At 42.5% G+C, this 22216-nt stretch overlaps 2 protein-coding genes across 2 annotated transcripts; one reads left to right on the forward strand and one right to left on the reverse strand.

The window, feature by feature from the left end:
* Positions 1–593: 593 nt before the first annotated feature.
* LOC118216376 (pentraxin-4-like) lies at positions 594–6469 on the reverse strand. The gene is made up of 3 exons (XM_035397463.1): positions 6299–6469; positions 4144–5287; positions 594–2071 (listed from the first exon to the last, which is right to left on the reverse strand). The coding sequence occupies exons 1-3, from the start codon at positions 6437–6439 to the stop codon at positions 1425–1427; spliced, it is 1932 nt and encodes a 643-aa protein (XP_035253354.1). The 5' UTR covers positions 6440–6469; the 3' UTR covers positions 594–1424.
* An 8283-nt stretch (positions 6470–14752) lies between these two features.
* Positions 14753–21144, forward strand: si:ch211-157c3.4 (uncharacterized protein LOC561592 homolog). Its single transcript, XM_035397992.1, has 5 exons — positions 14753–14797; positions 17311–17382; positions 17891–17995; positions 19047–19209; positions 20433–21144. Exons 2-5 carry the CDS (start codon positions 17331–17333, stop codon positions 20545–20547), a joined length of 435 nt encoding a protein of 144 aa, XP_035253883.1. The 5' UTR covers positions 14753–14797; positions 17311–17330; the 3' UTR covers positions 20548–21144.
* The last annotated feature ends 1072 nt before the right edge of the window (positions 21145–22216 follow it).

The raw sequence follows: 22216 nt of genomic DNA on the forward strand, positions 1-22216 counted from the left end.
TACAAGCTATCCCCAATGCTTGTGCAATGGCTCTGATCGATTTCCCCTCTTTTCTAAGCTTGCTTTTCTCCCAAAGACAGCGCTCTGGTCTTCATGTTAGTTTATCTTTTATAACACAAATGCAGTTTTCACAGGCAAAACCCAAGGCTAAAACCAAGAGTAGACATTCAGAACTATTTATTGTTTAATCAATCAATCTAACAGGACACATCTGGGCAACAAGAAACACCTGTCAGTCACATGTTCCAATACTTTTGCTCACCTAAAAATTGGGTTGTCTGATACAAAAGGTGATATGTTCTAAGCTGTTTAACGAATCTAGATAAAAATACCAGGAAATAAAAGCTGAAATTCGGATGTGTCATCTCATGTACATCTTTTGACCTCAAACTCAATTGTCTTCAGTGTATAGCAAAAACAAAGGAATTGACCTTGCTGTTCCAATACTTCTGGAGGGGACTGTATTATGCCTGCCACTGCACACAGCATGTCCAGGTTTGAGAGCTGTTTTTATAACAATATCATCAAGATCATTTATTTACTTTATTGAAGTTACATAATGAAACATAACACCACATAGTGACTGTGAAAAAATATGTTTATTTTTCATTTCAACATCACTACCCATATGAATGAATGAAAATCTGCATCCCTCACAAAAGCTTTTCCTATAGTTAATCGTACATGTAAGCTGTATTTTTCATGAAAAAGGTTTTTTTTTATACAGTAACAGCAAACTAGGAAATAAAATGTTATCAATATATAAGTCTTTCTTTCAAACATGGGGATTTCATGTTCTTTAAAGGAACATGATATTAAGTAGCAGCATTGTATTGCTTTAAAAAATACTTTGTTAATGGGTGAAGATCTTTTTGACAGAGTAACAGAAGAAGAAATCGAGGGAATATGCATTTTTGATACAAGACCAGTAATCTTAATACAAGTAAGTTTAATATAAAGACATGTTTAAGGACTCCTTTTACAAATATTTTCAGTGAGAAAAAGCAACTCAACATCATCATCCACAGACATTCACACGTGGGACATTTTCAGCACACAAAAAACTGTATCACAAATAAAAGGTCTTTCCTGGATTCAGTAGTTTTTGTTAACCTGCTAGCTCTTCTTTGGCATGTTGGTCATATGAGAATGGGAAATTTGAACTGACAATGACTGGAGCAAGGCAAAATTCTCCCAGTTCCCTGTGGTCCAAATTTTAGTAAGGTTAAGACCACACACATGCAAGCAAACACACACATACTCACACACACACATACGCACAGACACACACACAGACACACACACACACACACACATACGCACAGGCACAAGCACACACACAGACACACACACACACACATACACACAGCATGCACTGGCATCACCCAACTAGGCCTTTTCAGCTGTGTACAGATTGTTCAGAGTCAGGGGCATTGCTCCAAGCAGTCGCAGCGTACGAGCCGCACGTCGCCATTGGGCTGGCGGATGTCGTCCAGCGTGAGGACGGCCCCCCTGGGCAGGCCCCTCCCTGTGGCCACCTCCGAAACCTCGCCGGGACTCAGCGCCCTGTCCCACGCAGCAAAGCCGGCGAGCGAGCCCACGAAAGCCTCCGCCTCGTCGAACCCCCCGCCCACCGCGTCCTGCTCCTGCCCCAGCACCACGGCGCCTCCTGCTGGGATCTCGTAGCCCTTCCTGAACCGGGAGCCCGTCGACGTCAGCCGCCGGTCGGTGTAGTGCCAGAACCGGCCCTCGATGGACGACCACACCACGCACAGGTGATGCCAGTTCCCGTCCAGCATGCCCTCTACGGGAAGCTCGCGGTACACCGGGTCGCCGATCACGAAATCCAGGCTCCCCCGGCGGGTGGAGTTGCGTCCGTAGAGCACCAGCTTGTTGTCGTTGTCCTCGGTAGCGTAGGACAGGAGCGTGCCGATGTACCCCGCCCCCGCTCCCACCCTCAGCCAGGTGCAGACGGACAACTCGTGAACGCCGGTGGCAAACCCCTTCTTGAAGGTGACGTAGTTGTGGGTGGAGGCGGAGGGGAAGGTCAGGGAAGATTTCACGTTGCAGGCTGTCAAGATGACAAAATGGCAAAACAACAATAAGACACATACACCAATGAACTCCCAGTGATATGACAGACATCTAACAGGGAAATGCAGAATTCTAGAAGACTCATGAAATGAAATACTGTAATTAAATTAAATAGTATTAAATTCTATCAGGACAGGAAGAGTCTGTTAGGACTTCCGTGGTTCTGTTGGTACTCAACTCAAAGCTGCAGTTTTGTTGTCCTTTTTTAATACTAGGTAATTATTCACAAAAGAATATATAAAAATTGTGGTGCAACCTGACAAGATTTGAAACATTTTTCACCATAACAGACAGAATCATTCCTTCCACAATTTACAGAGTCTCTTCCAGCTTCTGTAGGAATACAATGTGTCTGGTTCCACCACCCACCCTTCTCTCCCCAACGTTGGCGTGTAAATCAAACCAAAGGACCTGGCCATGAAACTCAACCCCCAAGAGCCACCGGTGGAGGCTAATTCTGGCCTGAATCAGTGTCCCTCTGTCGTCAGCGGCCTTGTCATTATGTATGCCACACATACACATCCTGGGTCTACTGAGCTGTTAATGGAAATATAGTTCAGCAGCACCTTAGTGGGTGGCATGTGTAAAACAGCTGGTGATTTTACTGAAGCTGTAGTATGGGCGTAGCAAGCTGAAACATCAGTACTTTACAAGGGTGCCAAAAAAAGACCTGAAGCTGCCTGCCTTTCAACACACCAAGTCGGTCTCACATTCTTTAAAAAGTGATCAAAGGTGAATTTGCATCTTTGAGTATCATTAAACAGGTAAACACTAGTACACTAGTACTTTAATATACACTTTTCTCCTTTGTACACCATTGTCCCCTTACACCTTTGTACACAAGACAATGCACTCATACAGTCTTTAGTGATTAATTTCTGTTTATATTTTAAATATGCGCAGATAGAAGGGGAGGGTAGTTGATTCCATAACTTCTCTGTATCCGACTGAGCTCCTAACTTTTCCTCTTTTCACTGAAACATATAAACTGTACAGTTTTTTAAAGAATTCCAAGGAAAATGTTCCGCTGGCTGAGCACTTGCTTTGGCCAAACAAAAACTTTCCAAGGGGTTTTATTTTCTATTTCAAAAGCAAAAACCCACAGGATTTTTTCAGTACAGGATAACTGGGGGTGATTTAAAAATTTGATATAAAGGGACTCCTCCAAACATGTTTCTCAGATGTGACCATAATTGCCAAGTGTACCATTGAGACCACTGTATGCCCTTTCACCAAGTACAGCTCTCGCCTTCTCGCCTGCTTTGGTGAATGGAGACTGTGTGTCGTGTGGTATTTCAATTATGCAAGTCCAAGACATTGTGGAAATCTTCTGTCTGCTTTTGCATTTGTTTAGTGTAGCTTTAGCTGGTATTTCAGCCGGTTCCTTGGTCTTATGTAACCCTTCTATTTCGCTAATGCAATTCCAGGGGCCCTCAATCATCTCCAGTTTTTGAAAAGCAAGAATGAGGATATGTCTGTCAAATGAGAAATGTTTTTTTTCTATAGCTAATCGACAAGCTCATATATTAACTTTGCTGATTAGTAGCTCTGTTTTAACTGAAACTAGAACCTCCCTCCTCCTACAAGGGACTAGAATTTATTTTAAAAAAACCTGATGAGAAAAAGACAAATGCATTTTGCAGTCTTTTTCAGTTCCACACACTGAATGTGACAAAGCCAAAATGTTTCTGCAAGATGTGTATTTGAAAACCCATCTTTGAGTCTCATCTCAAGACTCAAAAGATGGTTGAGTCTCAACCATCTCATTTTTTTCTATTGAAAATGTTTAACTGGTTTTGATGTACTAAACAAAGAAAGGGTGAGGGTGTTGACTCCTGCTACAGATTTTTTTTAAGGACACAATCCCTTGCATGATTTCTCAGTTCACAGTAACAATCTAACTTATGGTTTTTGCCAATAATATTTGACTCCCATATTATCCCAAGTAATATATCACAAAGTGTGAAATACACCTGAGAATATATTTGAAATAAATGTTTGTGTGTCAGTGTGTATGTATGCTGGAGGGGTAACTGAGGGGTAACATACTCGTGCCTGTGTTCTTGGTCACATGTGGATGTTGAGGGATCTTGTGTCTCAGCGGAAGCTGAGGTAAATCCAGCACGTCTCTCAGCTCCTCCTGCTGGTGGGGCATTTCCCACTCCGTTGGTTCCTCTTGTGGGCGGGGCTGTGACTGCTCCCAAATTTCCATTGGTTCCTCTTGTGGGCGGGGCTGTGACTGCTCCCAAACGTTCATTGGTTCCTCTTGTTGGCGGGGCTGTGACTGCTCCCAAATTTCTACTGATTCCTCGTGTGGGCGGAGCTGTGACTCCTCCCAGATTTCCTTTGGTTCCGATTGGGGGTGGGGCAGTGACTGTTCCCAAATTTCTATTGGTTGCTCTTGTGGGCGGGGCTGGGGTGAGTCCCATATGTCTGTTGGTTCTTTTTGGGAATCGGGCTGCGGCTGATCCCACAGCTCTAATGGTTCCTCCTGGGGGTAGGGGAGGGGCTGGGGCTCGGTCTCCTTTTGGGGGGGCTCATGGTGCACCCTCAGGCCCTCTTTTGCCTTCATCCCCTTGGAGTGTTTCAGTTGGAGCTTGGCACTGAACTTGGGGCTCCCGTGCCCCCGCCCTGTCGCCATGGCCCTGGGGCCCAGGTCCTGGGGGGTCAAGTTGGACTCGATTTCGTCCTCACGAGGCCCGGGGAGAGAGGCGCGGCCCTGCTGCAGAGTGCTCCTCACCTGCTCCTCCAGCTGCACCATCCTGGACTCCTGCCTCCCTAAAGACTCCCTCAGCTCCCGCAGACCCCCTCGAACCTCGTCCCGGTCGGCTGTGATGACATCGAGGCGGGCCCTGTGCTCCTGGAGCTCCTGCGTGACGTTGGAGATCCTCGCCCCCTGCTCCTCGGGACTCTCCCCCGGACTGGGCGCGCGTCTGGAGCTCTCCTCCAGGGTCTGCTCCAGCTCGCTCACCTTCAGGTCCAGCCTCTCGGTTTTCTTCTGCAGCTTCTTGGTCCACAGCTTCAGGCTGCCCAGGTCGCTGGCGGCGGAGGCCTGGAAGGCCGCCAGGGAGTCGGAGAGGTTCTGCTGCTGCTCGGCCAGCTGCTGGAAGCGGGCGTCGATGTTGTAGGAGATGTTGTAGTTCTCCGCGATGCCCTGGAGCTGAGTGAGGGTCATCTCCTGGAACCTTCTGAACTGTGGAGCAGACGACAAAATGAAAAACACACGCAGGTGGACGGCAGATCCACACACCTGAGATGTCCCTTCTGCACTGGCCAGGAGGCCATTACTAGTAATGGGACGTCAAGACTTCCTGAAGTCTGCAATGGATGGAGCTACAGTACAGTGAGCTGTCAATCATGGACTTGTTTGTGCGAAAGGGCTGGTTCACAAGAGCAGCACACAATTATGCCTTCAAACCCGTGAGTCGCCAAAAATGTTTTGTAGCCCTGCCCTTTTTTTGGTTGCATGAAACCTCACTTTGCCATCGCTAGTTTTCAGTGCATGAAATCAGCAGTCACAACTAACTTTTTTAAAAATGAAATTAATTTCAGCCGCAGCCTTGGGTCTAGATCTTTCGTTTCAGTGCAAAATATGAAATGTTGTTTTTTATTGCGCTGGCGCCGAAACTGCTACACCCTCCTGACCTTTTCTTAGAAAAGAAAAATACATCCTCAGAAGAATGAAAGGCTGTCAAACCACTTCACATTACAATAGTTTCAGAAAGCAGTGGAAACTTTCTGAGCTTGCACTGTGTTATTTATTATATTAGGTCATATGATATGGGCATTCAATCCATTAGCTGAAGTAGCTTCATAGAAATTTATGGACTTTTTTTCAATTCCTTCATTAAATTACAGCTCATTTCCATTATTGACTGAAATTGGAACTGAAGCCAACCCATTACTATTCCACATTATATTAGTTTATTTTACATAACATAAATATGGTAAAGCCCCCACTTGCAAACATAACCTAAGACATTTTTACGCCTCTGTATTCTCATGGTATTCTGTATTCTCTCTGCATTCCCACAGTATTCTCACTGTATTCTCTGTGTTCTCTCTGCATTCTTTGTGTAATCTCACTGTATTCTCTCTGTGTTCTCTCTGAATGTTCACTGTATTCTCTGTGTAATCTCACTGTATTCTCTCTGTGCTCTCTGCATAATCTCAGTGTTTCTTTATGATCCAGGGCAGGACTCACCTGTTCATCTAGGCGTCTGAGCCTCTCAAAGAAAGGCTTCCTGAGTGCCAGGGGTGGGGCTGCTTGGCCATCGGTGGTCTGGGCACAGAGACTCGCAGTGAGGAAGAGGAGGAGGCCGGTCCATGCTTGGGGTACGTTCATGTTGGAGGACCTCTGTCCTGTCCGGGGGTGCAGCAGACGTTGACAGGAAGCCGGTGGGGCAGGCCTTTTATATTTAGCCCCACTCTAGTGCAGAGAGGGGTGGTGCTCCCCACTTCACCAGTCTCCAAAAAGGGGTGTGTTCAGGTCACCCCAGAGGTGGGAGCTGAGGGGGGCTGAGGGGGGCTGAGGGGGGGGAGGGGTCAGGTTGGGGGAAGGTAGCAGTCCCTCTGCCTGATGTTTTTAGCAGACACCCCACATCTCCACAAATATACTCGCAATAACAGATGTTCATTCAGATGACAGCCTTCCTTTCTTTCAAACGTGGAGTGTGTTAAAGGCTCAAAAATGAAATACATATGATATTTGCATAGGCACATAAACGACATAATATATAGATATTATAAATACAGAGATCTGTGTCTTCTTTTTAGCAGAATGGAACAGAGCTTTGAAACATGATAGTACCCAGGACTATCACAGATAATAGATGCCCTAGATAATTCAAAAGCCCTCTTTGTCAAAGGAATTGTGCACCAATTGGTTGTTCAAATAACGAAATCATTCACACGCGCGCACGCCAACAGAAAGAGCAGGCTTAGCCTACGCACATAGGAATCATTCACATGACAGAGCATTATACTTTGAACACTGGGTAAGTACTGACTCTAGCCTGGCCTGGCCACCCCTGTCAGTCAAAGCTGTGATTACAGAGATATTTTTGGGGGTGATGGGGGCTTGGGGGCAGGGGAGTGTGGGGTGAGGGTGCAAAGGTGGTATTTTTATTTGACCAGCAGGACCCTCACAGTGAAAATTGCCTCCTAGGTTCAGGGGTGGGGGACAGACAGCTACCCATTCCAACATCAGCATGCCTCAAGGAAGCCACACTCTAATCTTAAACATACAAATTGTACCCTAAACATATAGTTATTAAAAATATTGACTCTTTACATTAAATTAGCAACTGAAGAAAATACAAATTGTGAAATTGCGTCACTCTCTCTCAGATTTTACCATGTCTACAATCAGAAGTAAGAACATAAACAAAAGCCTAACAAAAACCAACCTGTGTTGTAGAAATACACCCTCAAAACAGATGTGTTAAAAAAACACATGACGTACAATATTTAAAACACACATTGTGCCCCACATTGTGTGTTACTTTCAACAGTCTGTGTTAAAAAGGCTCCCTTTGTGACACAAAAAATGTGTATTTATAATACAAACGTAGTAACTTTGACACAAAATGTATTAAAAGTAACACAAAATTAGTAACACAGAAAGGGTGTTGAATATTATTAACTTAATATCCTATTTGAGAGTGTCCATAAATTTATTTCAGGAACACTTGTGTGTTAAAGGAACTATGCTTGTAACCAGAACATTGTAAGGTCCAGTTTCGAGGGTCCTGATCTTGTAAGTTACCCTTGAGTATTAGCAGGTATTAACATAAATTACACAGGGGCACAGAAATCGCTAAAGTTTAGAGCAACTGACTAAAAACAATTAGCACGATGAGAACCAAAAGCTACCTGTGCTACCTGTGCACTGCAGTAGAGATTTTAACTCTACAGATAATATGAATGGTGTACTACGGACACCAACCAATTACAGTGCGCGCACGTGACTGACTCATGCCAATATTTTGAGCCATATGTAGAGATTTACCCCTATTGTTCCACTGCAACTTTACGATCAGTCAACACGTTATCACATTTCCTGATTTACTCAGCACATCACTAAACCAAAGCCAGTTTTATCTTTTGTTTCGCACCGAATGAATTGCAGAATTTGATCTCATGATCACGCATATAATGCCCCCTGGTGTCAATAAATGGCAACGCAAGGATACCACCAGCCATTTAAGCACACTGAAAGAAGAAATTGTGCGAAAAAATAACAGTGTTAACCTCTGACCAAAGGACTTTTCAGGTCTATATAGAGCTATGTCGATATGACCCTTATTCATCTTGGTTAAACCATTTGAGACTAAAGCCTTTTTCTCAATATTGTAGGAAAGAAACTGTGTATGTCTGTGTGCGTGTTCAGGTTTATACATGCACAGACACAGCGCTAGCCTTTCTGCTGCCATGGGGTTGGGGGGGGGGGATTTCCCTTCATCCAGACAGCTGGTACCCCAGGCCCTTACCACCTATACCTAGAACCAGCCATGTAAGTCTGTACAGGTGTAAGAATACTGAACAATTGCCTGACGAGTAGTTTGAGCCTTAGTTCCGTATTTCACAAACAATCTTTTTTTTTTGTTACTAGACTTGCAATGAAAGAAGTTTGAGAACCTCCTGTCTTTTGTGACATGGTGTTAAAATGCTAATCAGGTTTTACATGGTATAATTGGTTTTTGCATAATCTATAATGCCATGCAACTCATTAAACTTCACAATGGCATAATTAAGCTATTGTACATTAGCCAAGTATTGGACTGAATTTCCAGTCACAGTTTGCTGCCAGGGTCAGGTTCAGAGTCCAGTCCTGACTCTGGCCTACACATCAGCCAACCAGATAGCCCCCCGTTCCCTACCTACAGGACATAATACAGCCCTACACACCAGCTCCACCACTCCGCACTGCTGCAGAAGGGTGACCTGCTTCGCTTATATTACGCATCACTTCGTATAAAAAGCGTCTGCCAAATAAAATATTTTGTAATGTAATGTTGGCAGCAACTCTATTTTCTAATGCTGATAGGTCACCCTTAGCCTAGCACCAAACTGTGGGTGTGACCCTGTCACCGGGAATTTTGCGGTGCCACTTCTGGAATTCTGCCGTCTCAGGTTCAGTGGTCTGGTAGGAATGGAGCTGTACTTGTTTGCTAGTTAAAAACACACTGAAATTTCAGAACCTGTAGCTTTGTTTATGGCTCTTTGGCTGGTTAATGACGATCCTTCATTGATGGGTGCGCTTTTATAGAGGTACAGTCCACAGCACACCTGCTGGGATTTGCAGCCATCAACCTGGGAAAAGTGTACTTCACGTGCAGTAGGGGCAGGTACACTGCACGTTAGTATTCAGCAGTGAGGTCACCGTTGAGAGTTCTACCAGAGAAGAGGTTACTAATAGAATGGCAGTCATATCCAGTACTCAGAATGTCTTAGCAGATATTGAGATAGAGGATAAAGAAGTACTGGATACATTACATAAACTAAAGACAAATAAGGCAGGAGGCCCTAACGACATATATCCAAGCATACTCAAAAAGTTAGGTGAGATCATCTTGAAAAAACTGGCAGGTATTTTTAGACAGTCTTTAGAAACTGGTGAAATACCTGAGGACTGGAAGCCAGGTAATATAATACCAATATATAAGAAAGGAGACCATACTGATCCAGGAAACTACAGGCCTGTCAGTTTAACTTGCACATCATGTAAAATACTGTAATTTATCATTAAAGAGAAGTTAGGAGTGTTTCTTGAAAATAATAACATCCTAAGGGATAACCATAATGGTTTTCGCAAGGGAAAGTCATGCTTGACAAACCTTCTGGTATTCTTTGAAGAAGCTACCAAGTGTTTTGACAATAACAAGACTTAAGATATTATATATTTAGATTTCCAAAAAGCTTTTGATTAAGTACCACATGAGAGACCTGTTAGCAAAATGAAGACAGTAGGAATTAGAGGATGTATTTCAGAGTGGATTTGGGGAGAGAACAAAGAGGAGTAGTAGGAGGTATATTATCTGAGCAGGGAACAGTGTGGGTGGAAACATGGCAAATTAAATTCAATATAGATAAATGTAAAGTTCAGCATGTGGGAAATAAAGACATTAGGCAGGATTATTTTATGGGAGGAACAAAATTTGAATGTACTCAGTTTTTAAAATACTTGGGAGTAATGGTTGATCAAAGCCTTTCAGATTCTAGGCACTCTGCTGTAGCAGTAAAAAAAGGCCAACAGAATGCTGGGATATATAGCCTAAAGTATTGAGTGTAAATCCAAGGAAGTTATACTTATCGTATACTTATTGTATATCTTATACAATACATTAGTTAGACCACACTTGGAGTATTGTGTGCAGTTCTGGGGACTGTACTACAAGGAAGATACAGAGGCTCTGGAAAATGTTCAAAGAAGAGAAACCTAATTGATTCCTGGTATGAAAGATAAGAGCTATGAGGAAAGACTTAAGATTGCTTAATCACTTCCAAGTCAGGAAAAGGAGACTTAGGGGTAATTTTACTGAGGCTTTTAAATTAATAAAGGGTATTAATAAAGTAAACAACAAGAGATTCTTCAGGTTGAGTTCTGTTAGTAGAACGAGGGGACATAAATGGAAATTATCAAAAGGTAAATTCCATGCAGACATTAGACAGAATTTTTTCATGCAGAGAGTTGTCAATGTGTGGAACAGCCTGCCAGGTCACTTAGCACAGGCAGAAACTCTGCCTTGATATGGTGTTAGATACTATCTAGTCTGTAGGTAATCAGAGCACTAGGTACAATTTAGTCACGAAAATGGCGGGCACTGTTGGGGTGAATGGCCTGTTCTCATCAATTTTTTATGTTATGTTATGTTATGTTATGTTATGGATGTATACTGCGGACTGAAATCCTTCCTCCTCCATGACACCGTAGCAACTACAGCCCTACTACCCAAGCTGCTGGTCACAGTCGCATAAAATCATGGAATATCCTTGGCTTATCCTGTTATGGCACTGTTCAAGTGCAAAAAAGGGCCCCTATGTTTAGTTTTAACCGTGCCAGTGCAGACTGTGGACGGTAACCCCACAGGGTGATGCACAATTAGCTCTCGCCTTACCCAGAAAGGGAGGGTTTCATCCAGCCAGGACGATGATGTCTCATTGGGCACCAGCGACCCCTGCTGGCTGAAATGGCACTCGCTGTCCACCTGTTAGGGTGCGCACAGAGCGTCTTCATCCAGCTCACATCTGTGCCAGCCTGACTTGTTGACAGCGGTGGGGCAAAATAAAATGGCGGTGACATCACATCCTTTGGTGGAGAGCACAGGCTTATCTTCGGTTCTCCCGAATCAACAACAGAGGCCACAATGAGCATTAGAGTGTGAGCATAAGTGGCCCATACAGTTTGGGAGAAAAGGCATAATAAAAAATGATGTCAATGTCACACAACAAAATGTACATGTAATTCAGTGGAGAGGGTACACTGCGTATGGGTTCTCACATTTAGTGGTCATGTAGACCAACAGCGATTCCCTCAGCATGTTCTTTCAGACGAGGTAAAAGACGAGGTGCTAAACTCAACACTGTCAAAGAAAAGAAGAAAGAGGAGGCGGAGCACCCCTTTATTGTGTGAAATAGAAACTCTGGGGCTCCTGGGTGGCGCATACCATTAAGGCGCTCTTCTCTTCCACTGTATGGATGGGCCCCATACAGGATGATGCTTCTGCCAATTATGTGATATATATATATATATATATATATATATATATATATATATATGTATATATATATATATATGACAATGTGTTCAGCAGTGACCCACCTGCAGTCTGCTTGCCAAAGCTGCACGTGCACGCTCAAAACAGACGCGTTACAAACAACACATAACGTGTCAGTTCTTAAGACACCTCCAACACACCTCCATAACACACATGCTGCAACTGTGTGTGAGCATGTGTTTATTTTAGCACTGTAATAATAAGGAAATGAGGCCTCATGAGACCAAAATTGGGCGTAGCTCCCAGGATGCTACCAGTAAGTCACTGATTTCAGCAAATCATCATACTTGTCTTGACGAGAAAACCTGTTTGATTAGTTCAAGCAAGCCCGTAAAGGATATCTAATTGTAGCACCACTATTTTTGTGTCATGACGCATCATTCTCCTATCACTGTGGCATTGTTTTACAGTTCATGGTCATTTTACCATTTACCATTTTAGTCTCAACAGATTTAGTATTGTTACGAACAACTGTATCAATAAATTCCCAAGCTCAGGTGCCATCATTGTGTTCTCTATTCTATAAACTGTATTCTATGGTGTTCTATAAACGGTTCTGTTCTATAAACTGCATTGTATGCTCTATTCTGTAAACTGATGGCTGAACAGATAAATATAAGTGTCTGTGTTTAAGACTTAATAATGAGTGAAAGATTCAGCGAGAACTCTGCAAATCCACATCCACTGAATGAAGAACACAGAAAAGAGACTGGAAGATTGCTGGAAGAAGTTTTGGAGGAAAAGGAAGAAGAAGAAGAAGAACGTGGAAACAAAGTGTTGGGGTCAACAACAAAAAAGGAGCAGGGGGGAATCTTAGTTCCGCTTCACTGACTGTCCCTATCCCGAGTGGAGACCGGAAACTACGCTCTCATTATTGGAATGCCAGGGAAAAAAAACAAAACAACATGGAGGCTTGGGGAATGCGGCCGTACAGGCCTGACGGCAGTCTTTGTGAATCCCCGGGCAAACACGCAAGTCAGTCATCCCAGACTGCCCACACCCTTAATGAAAGCAGCTCCATCTGTGTTCTCGGACACACCCTCCCTCTCGCACCCTCTCCCCACCCACACTCTCTCTCTCTCTCTCTCTGTCTCTCCCTCTCTCTCTTTCTCCCTCTCTCCCTCTCTCTCTCTCTCTCCCTCTCTCTCTCATCTCCTCTTAGCTCGGCCAATGTTAAGGGCGGAAGTGCCCATTCAATGCCACGGTGGCTGCATCAGAGCCCCTCTGGTGACATTGATATAATTGTCCAATTACAAGCAAATTCTACAGAAATAACCCTCTCTGATTCTAAATGAATTCGTTTCTGAGTACTCTGATGTAGTAAACATATTAAATACAAAACACATCAACATATAACATATAAATACGCATATAAATAATCTGACAGAACCATGCTTACAGCAAACACTTATCCCTTTTTAAGGTCAGCTGGGGTTTGTTTAATAGTAATGTGTCAAATAACTGCCAAAAGCCAACAATTTGCTTATTCGTCTAAGCTTTATAAAAGGGGACTATGAATAATGTTTAGACAGCTGAGTGTGTAGCCAAAGGTTTGCAAGTTCAAATCCTGGGTGAGACACACCTCAGGTGCTGCTGCCATATTTCATGCAGTGCTCCTCTACTCAACATAAATACAACATTTCATGGTGTTGAGAACGCAAAGAGACCCTTGATCAAGTTTTTATCTGAAAAGTAGTCTATTACTTAAAATATTACTTTATTTAACAAAATACAAAAATGTATCGGTAAAATTTCATTTTTTGGAAAATTCATGTTTGGAAATCTCAAATTTGCTCTTTTCTACTGACACACTAATGCAGAAAACAAAAAATAAACATTTAAGACCAAATATATACTATATATTATATTTAAAAATCTAGGGTGCCTAAGACTTTTGCACAGTACTGTATATATATATATATATATATATATATATATATATTACATTACATTTATTTGGCAGACACTTTTATCCAAAGCGATGTACAAAAGTGCATTTCATGGTTATGGACAACTACAAAACACAGGTTCAATAAGATACGATAGTCAATTCGTACAGCTATTTCTCGCCAAGAACACAGTTTAGTTCACACAGTGAACACTATTCTGAGATAACTTATGTCAAGCCAAACTAGGGAGAAGAACAAGCTACAATATTAGGACAAATACAAATTTACGAAAATTACCAAAATGTGCTGGAATGGGGTACATGTATCATGAGTGTTATGAAAGGGGGGGAAGTGAAATGATATACAGAGTGGTGGCAGTTAGTCCAGGTATAGTCAGAAGAGATGTGTCTTCAGACCACGGTGGAAGATGGGTAGTGAGGGAGAGGTTCGAAGAGGGACAGGGAGTTTGTTCCACCACTGGGGAGCTAGGGTGGATAAGCTCTGTGATCCCTTTACTCTGGTGGGAGGGGGTACAAGGCGCCCTGCTGCTGCAGAGCGGAGTGGTCGAGCAGGCGTGTATATATATATATATATACATACATACATACACACATACATGCATACACTATATACATGTAGACTGCACTATATACATATGTAGGCATTTTTAATCCAATGACATATGCAGAAAATATTCCAAGAAAGGCTAATGCAATCGAAAAGCTGCTGCTTTCTTTCACACGTGAAAGAGAGCACTGTGATTTTAGAAACAGGTTCTTCAGAAACGCTAAAGTCCTGCAAAGCATGTAAGGTGAAGACGATCAAGGAACAAAGAGCAAAACGAGACATTTGCTGTCATGTAACGCCCAGTCGTTGACACACCTGAATGCATATCCCATTATAACCTGAATAAACATGTTGCGACGACATTTATGATAATGAAAAGGGCGGGGTTTTGAATGTCTTTTGGCAGAAAAGAACCAACTTTTCCAGACTCATTTAGTGCGAATTGGAGCTGTGACGCTGTGACTACTGGTAAGAATTATCATTTATTTTCATATTATTAAGGGATTGGATCACCATTAACACAGTTATTTTCACGTTTATGTTGTAGGATACTAAACCGTTTTATCCACATGTAGCCTACTGCCGTTTAACAAAAGTTTTGCAGTATTAAAAAAAGTCAATAGGCTATTTTTAATAGCCTAATGGTTTATAAACACCAAAATAGACATATAAAGTATAAAAGCTAAAATCAGAAAATAAATGTTTTTAATACTGATAATACTTTAATAGTCAGCTGCTGTGATTGGTGAAATTTTAAGTGGGTAATAATAGTTTTTCTGGAGTTTGGGACAGATGCCTGGGTAAAAAATTTGGACTACCGTCGGTAATCCAGAATAGGAAGCAGTCACTAAGAAAGTTTAAACGGATATCTGATCACCTGTACCATTATATCATTTAAGTTTGCGTTGCTGTTAGATTGAACGTGATTTAATCCCACAAACGCGCCGTGTCCTTTTCCTCATACACCTATCCAAGGTGAGCGACAGGTGAATCTCCGCAAGGTACCACACCTTGCTCCGGTGACAGCACCCTGGGAAGCGCCCGCCCTATGGAGCTTACAGACGGCTGAAAAGGCCAATTTTTCGGGCTCGGCTCCATCGAACACGTAATTGACACAAACCTGCTTGGAAACGTTTTAAAGTGATGGCTCATAAGGGCAGGTACTAACCGGTAAAGTAGGACTGACAAGGTGGACCGGAGAAAAAATTATTATTAATTGACCATTGTATTTTTCATATCCCATTTTGAGATATGCTTGGCTAACAATATTTTGTACTTACATGTCTCAAGTCTGTTGTAAAGATTAAATTCTCGCGGTACTCATACTCGTTGATCAGAGGCATTTTAAATTAAAAAATGATGTATGATCTTGCGCAATCAAACTCGGCTGGTGGGAAGTTGAGAATTTTCGAAGGATTTTAAAACCAATGTTATACAATCTCCACAATCTCTTAATAAATTTAAGGCGTACTGTGGGCAATTCTCATAACTATCCGATCTTTACGTTATTTTTAACATACATCTCTTGATGTAAAAGTTATTTTGAGATAGCATTCTGTTAATTGAAAACTGAAATGACACCCCTGGAAAAGTCTTCAGAAGACAAGGCCGTACGTGCTTGTTTGATGAATACAAGGTCCGTCCAACCTAACATATTTCACGAGTTTATTGTTTTCATAGAACCATTGTTGGTATCATTAAACAAATATTGCGAGGGCACAAAATGCCATCCTCCGGTTGAATACGTCACACCTATACAGCACTGAGATTAAGCAATAATTGTGACTATGCAGAAAAGCCGTTCTGTGAGTTAAAATAACTTTTTGCGTCTTTATAACGATAGCACCTATGTTTATACTGAGAACGGAGAAGAGTGAGAACAGGGCATAAAAATATGTGACGGAGCAGCATTCCTGTATATCACATGGGAGTGTTCAACACTATGAGTTAGACTGGTCAACCTATGCGCCTCAAAAAGAAAAAAAAGAAAAAAGAAAAAAACACAGACACAAAATAGAAGACAACACGAGAATAGCCACACGCCATATCCAAAATTATTCAGTAAAATACAATTATTTTATTATCTTTTGTTCTTATTTTGTGGGATAAAGGCATAAAAGTTAAAAAGTTAAAAAGGGTTATATTTCAAAAAAGGTCCCAAAATATCTAATTTTATACAAGTCTGGCCAGGGATGCCCTACAGTACCTTTAAAGACCCCCCAGGGCTCTGGGAACCCTCTGCTGTAATCCCACGGTCTAGTTTTTGTAGGTGCAGAACTAGAAATGGGTCACACTTATGCTTGGCCATATGACTTGGCTGGGCCAATCACATTTAAGCTTAAACTGCTGAAAAACGGGTAGTTAGTCGGTAGAGTGCTTGCAGAAACTTGTCCAGGGAGCCCATTGATTATTGTCAAGGCAAAGGATGTCATATCTGATGAACCGATAAGAGCTAAATTCCCTCAGAGCAGGCAGATTCTTATATAAAGAGGTTTGTCAGTTCCATACAGGTGATGGAAAAACTTGAACCAGAGAAAGACAAAAAGGAAATAACTAGGTTGGATGATTAGGACTTGGAGGAATGATTATTATTTTTATTATTTTGGTGTGGGCCTTACTTTGTGGATGTTGGCATGATTTAAGAGTCTGGCATGAAAGTCGTCAGCTGACTGGAAATTCCATGCATTTCATGCATCTTTTCCCATCATTAATTTGTGTGGCATGTAGCATATGCCACATATATGTAATAAATGTCAATAATCCGAACATTACCAAGAATGAGGAAATCAGACAAGGTGTATTTTATCTGAAAGTCCAAAATACACCTTCAGAGGCCACTGGGGTTCTGGCTTTAACTCCTACCTTATACTTCTCTTCCTTTCTCAATTTGTCAGAGAGCTTTGAATCCCATTTGTACCTTGAAACAAGTTGATCAGTGGCCTGGAGATTGCAATTTTTAACTACTGATTATTCATTTTCAGAGAATCATCAGAGGAAGACAATGGCCACTGAAAGCTCAGGCGACAAAGCTCCCCCTCCATACCTTATACAAAGTAAGACATGCTACTGTACCCCCTTACCTTAAATCAGGTAAATGTGCTACTGTACTTACCTTAAACCAAGTAAACACATTACTCTACTTACCTTAACCTGTAACAGGTAAAATACTATTATACGCCATCTCTATACTTTATACCAGGTGAAATGACAAGTCTAGACAGGCTTGTTACTTGTCATCAGAACATTCTTATTGTTCATGTCGCACAAAACCTTTCATCTTAACTATGGAATGCTCAGGAACAGCAAAAACAGCTTCTTCCACTTACCAAGATAGCATTATGGTAAAGTAACGTGGTTTTTAACCAACTGTTTTAGCTGTTATGAAACAAAAGACAGCTAGATCTGACCTTTGAATGTGTATTAAAACCAGGTTAACTGTAATCTAATCATGTGAACCAGCCTCACACACATGCGTGACCCCCTCCCCCCCCTTCCGTGAGCAACCAGGCTCTCTGTGCTTCTCACTTTCTGATGCTTCACTCACATTTGCTACTTCCACAGCCGAGGGCCAAGGCAGCGGTGTCAAGGTCTACCATGTGCACACCCCTTTCAACCCACCGGAATCCACCATTTCGGATGGTTACCAAGTGCAGACAAGCGGCAACAGTGAGCACCAAACCTCTACACCGACTATTGACACCTACATGAAGTACAACAAATAACACAGTGAATTAAAGCAAGCTTTGGCCCAAGCTATGTTTCCTATCAGCAAAGTGGGGGGTTTAAAATGATGTTGAAGCAGAGAGTGAAATGTCTACTTACCGGTGCCAAACTGGACACATAGTATGGAGCATTTGGAGGTCAGCTCCATTGAGGAGTCATTTCCGGAAATGAACGGCAATTTCAATTCAAATTCAGTATTCGAAAAATCCCCACAGAACAATACTTTTTTTTTTTTTACAGTTCATAAAAATTTGAATGAGAAAAACAGACAGTACCTCCGAACCCTGTATGCAGCACTGTTTTTATATGGAGTACTTTGCCGTGGCTTGGCACCAGTCAGGGGAGCCATCTTTCCCTGATGGCATAATCCATTCTTAATTTTTCTGGAAAAAACATACTCGCATATTAACCTGCTGTACTCAAGCGGCACGAGATGTTCAGGACAAGCTCCATACTGCCTCATGATGACAAATCAGAAGTTTTGCACTTCCTAGTCCTGTTACTGAACATTCCCCTGGAGCACCTTAAAGCAGTGGGCCCCAACCCTGGTCCTGGAGAGCTGCAGGGAATGCTATTTAGTACTTAATTGACCAAGTAAAACTAATTGTATTAGATAATACTTTGAGTATTGACTCATCTCACCTTGTTTCTTGAGTCTGAATTGGTTGAGGACGAAAAATATTAATCAGTCGATTGGTCTCTATAACCAGGGTTCAGAGCCACTCGCATAATTCCTCACCAAATTCAGAGCCACTGTCTTAATTCCTCACCAAATTCAGAGCCACTGTCTTAATTCCTCACCAAATTCTGTAGATCAGGGATTTCAAACTCCATTCTGGAGGGCCGTGGTGCCAGCTGGCTTCTGTTGTGTTCCAGCTCTTAAATGCTCAATTTGTGCTGTTCTCTGGATAAACAGAGTGTGCAGGGTGGAGTAATCTCAGCAGATGACGGGATCGTAACCCAGGAAATCTCTCCCTCTCCTCCTCCTTTTCAGCCTACGCTGAACCCAAGCAGAAGTTTGTCAGCTATGACATGGAGCTGGGCCGCTCGCCAGGCATGACCACCTGCACGTCCTGCCAGACGCAGGTCATGACCAACGTGACCTACAAAGTGGGGACCTACGCCTGGCTGATGTGCATCCTCTTCATTCTCTGCGGGTGAGAAGGGTCACTGGCTGCCGTCCGGGGATTACAAGTGCCGTCTGAGGAACAGGGCATCCCAGGAGTGAGAAAGGAAGACCATAATTGTTTCTGGATATCATATCAACTCCTGAACTGAATATTTTCGCTAGCTTAATCATACCTATATATTCAAGCTAAATATACGGATGAGATCACAAATCGCAGCTGATGGCTGTTTTTGTTTCCCTGTATGAAGCGTTTTATTGTGGCCCAGCTTACAAATGAGCCAGCATTGATGTACACAGCCAATTAGCTTAGTGAGCCATAGGGGCGACATAGCTCAGGAGGTAAGAGCGGTTGTCTGGCAGTCGGAGGGTTGTCTGTTCAATCCCCCGCCCTGAGCATGTCGAAGTGTCCCTGAGCAAAACACCTAACCCCTAATTGCTCTGGTGAATGCGAGGCATCAATTGTAAAGCGCTTTGGATAAAAGCGCTATATAAATGCAGTCCATTTACCATTTAGTAAGTGGTGGAAACAAAAACCCACACATAAACACTAGCCATTCAGGAATGGAATTACGCACATCTTGCTATAGGGACATTTGGTTATGGCCTGCATGCAAACCAACCAGGCATTAAGACAGTAATTCAAACAAATAGCACTGTACATATGACAACAGTATATCACATCAAAACACAGCATCACCATAATACACTTAAAGATTGGCCCACGTTTTGAGAATTGGTTTGAACTTAACTAAATATCTTATATGGTAGTAAATGCTCCATGTTTTAAAAAAAAGTTTGGTCAATTAAAAAAATATTTGTTTTTACTCATTGTAAATACTTACTGATTCTGGACTGAAAGAGTCATAAGTCCTTATGTGTTTTTTGTTTCAAGAGTCTGCCATGCCCCTAACATTTACTCACTGGTCTGACATGGAATGGCAAGCATCCAGTGATTTGTGGCACAACTGCACAATGTATGTTGTTATAGTGCAGTCAGTGTGACTTGGTCTGTGCAAATGATCTAGCTTGCTATGATTTGAATCAGTCAGTAAATCAATTTTTCTGCCAGTTAACTAGCCAGTGTAGTCAGTCAGTCAATCAAATTTGACTATTGTCTTCCCAAAAGTATTGCTCTTTAAATAAGTTACAATTAGCACATATGGCTAGCACAGATCACCAATAAAAGTTTCTGTAGCGAAACAACAGAACAATCCACCAATCTAAAAACCTTTTTTTTTTTTGTCGTTTCAGGTTGGTGATTGGCTGCTGCCTGATCCCGTTCTTCGTAAAATTCTTCAAAGACGCCTACCACACCTGCCCCAGGTGCAACAGAGTACTGCACGTGGATAAGAAGAAATGCTGCTGACTGGCTCAGGGCAGCCATTTTAAACACCTCTATAGCCTGCTTTGTACTGGGAAGGTAACAGCTCCCACTGCTATGATCACACACCTCACTCGGCTGCTTTTGTAGACTTGCTTTTGATTGGCTGTCACACAAGGAACAACGGGAAAAGGGGGAGAGAGGGGTGGATGTGGACTGCCTCCTTTGTTAAACTTTATTTTTTAAACATGAAGAGAATCCATCTGAAATAGTTTTTTTTAATTAAAAAAGCAAATGAAACAAACAGCCTGTCATCAAATAAGGTCAAACTGGCCTGAAGTATTCTAGTTATTTCTATTAAAAAAACTAATAATGATTTTGAAGTATACTGCTGAATGACTTCATTCAAATGTCTATGCATTCCCTTTGGTTGCTACTAGCTCCACTTAAGGCTTTTTTCCCCTGCTATAAATGTTCAGATTTATACGTTGTACATAAGCTAAATTAGATTCTATGCCTTTTATTGTGGTTGAAATTACTTAAACTTCTGTATTCAACTACAAAAACATGTATTGCATATGTATTCCAGTACACATCTGAAAGTGTAATAAAATATGAAAGTTCAGAGAAGGCTGAATTGTGCAGTGTCGTGTTCCAAGTGCGTTTCTTGTTTATTTCCCAATTTCCTTGAGTCTCCAAGTTTTTTTTAATGCCCAGTCATATCATTACCATCATTTGGCACACTCATACCCAAGAGCGACAAATAGAAGAGGAGAACATCAACATTACTCTCAGGGATACAAGCAGTATCAGCAAGAAGGCTCAGTGGCTCGTTATAAATCGCTAATAAATGTAATATTTACCCAACAAACAATTTGTATTGTAACAAAGGAATCACTGCAGGAGCTCTGGGGTGTTTGGGAGATCTGCTCCACGTACTGCCGGCAGCCCGTTCTCTTCACTACAGACACGCGATGGTCGCATTTCGCCCGTTCATTCCGAGTACACGTCACGCGTAGCCAAAGCCGCCAGACCGCCGGTGCCGGGTGCACCAGACCCGCCAGTTCTGCACGGAACGGGCTGACGCGCTCCGCGAGTGACATCATTTAGCCCCGCCCTGCAGGGCCCGAGGCCAGCTGGAACAGGGAGGACCCCAGATTAAGGCGGCGCGGCATGGGGCACGCCGGCACACTCACCGCCGCTGCATTCGGACAGGGCGTGCCCGCGGACCGAGAGCCGCCCGTTCGGACGGGTCGAGCGAGTTGCTCTCCGCCTGCCTCGGAGGAAGAAGGGTGGGCACGCGCATTCTACCGCACATTACAGAGCCGCACCGTCTCCACAGCCGCACGCTCAAATATCAACACCGTATCCGTCAAAGAAAATGGACACTCCTAATTTTAGATCACATGACCACTTTTGCTAATTAGCAAGGGCTAGAAATATTACCTTATTCAACATTTATAAGCCCTGCGTAACATTCTTGCTCTTTAAAAAAAAAAAAAAGTCTTTAGATTTCCAAGTTCTGCTGGCTTGATTATTTCAACAACTCACATTTTAAGAATTATTTTTAAAACTACATGCCAACTCAGGAGTTTTCTCCCCATCAACTACTGCACAAGATTTTATAGAAAATTTTTATTCAACATACATTTCCCAGCAAAAAGGCAATATACAGGAATAGTAACACACAGCTGCTACACGGAGGAGTTAGACG

The sequence above is a fragment of the Anguilla anguilla genome, chromosome 17 (assembly GCF_013347855.1).
Source record: "Anguilla anguilla isolate fAngAng1 chromosome 17, fAngAng1.pri, whole genome shotgun sequence".
In the NCBI taxonomy this organism is placed as follows: domain Eukaryota; kingdom Metazoa; phylum Chordata; class Actinopteri; order Anguilliformes; family Anguillidae; genus Anguilla; species Anguilla anguilla.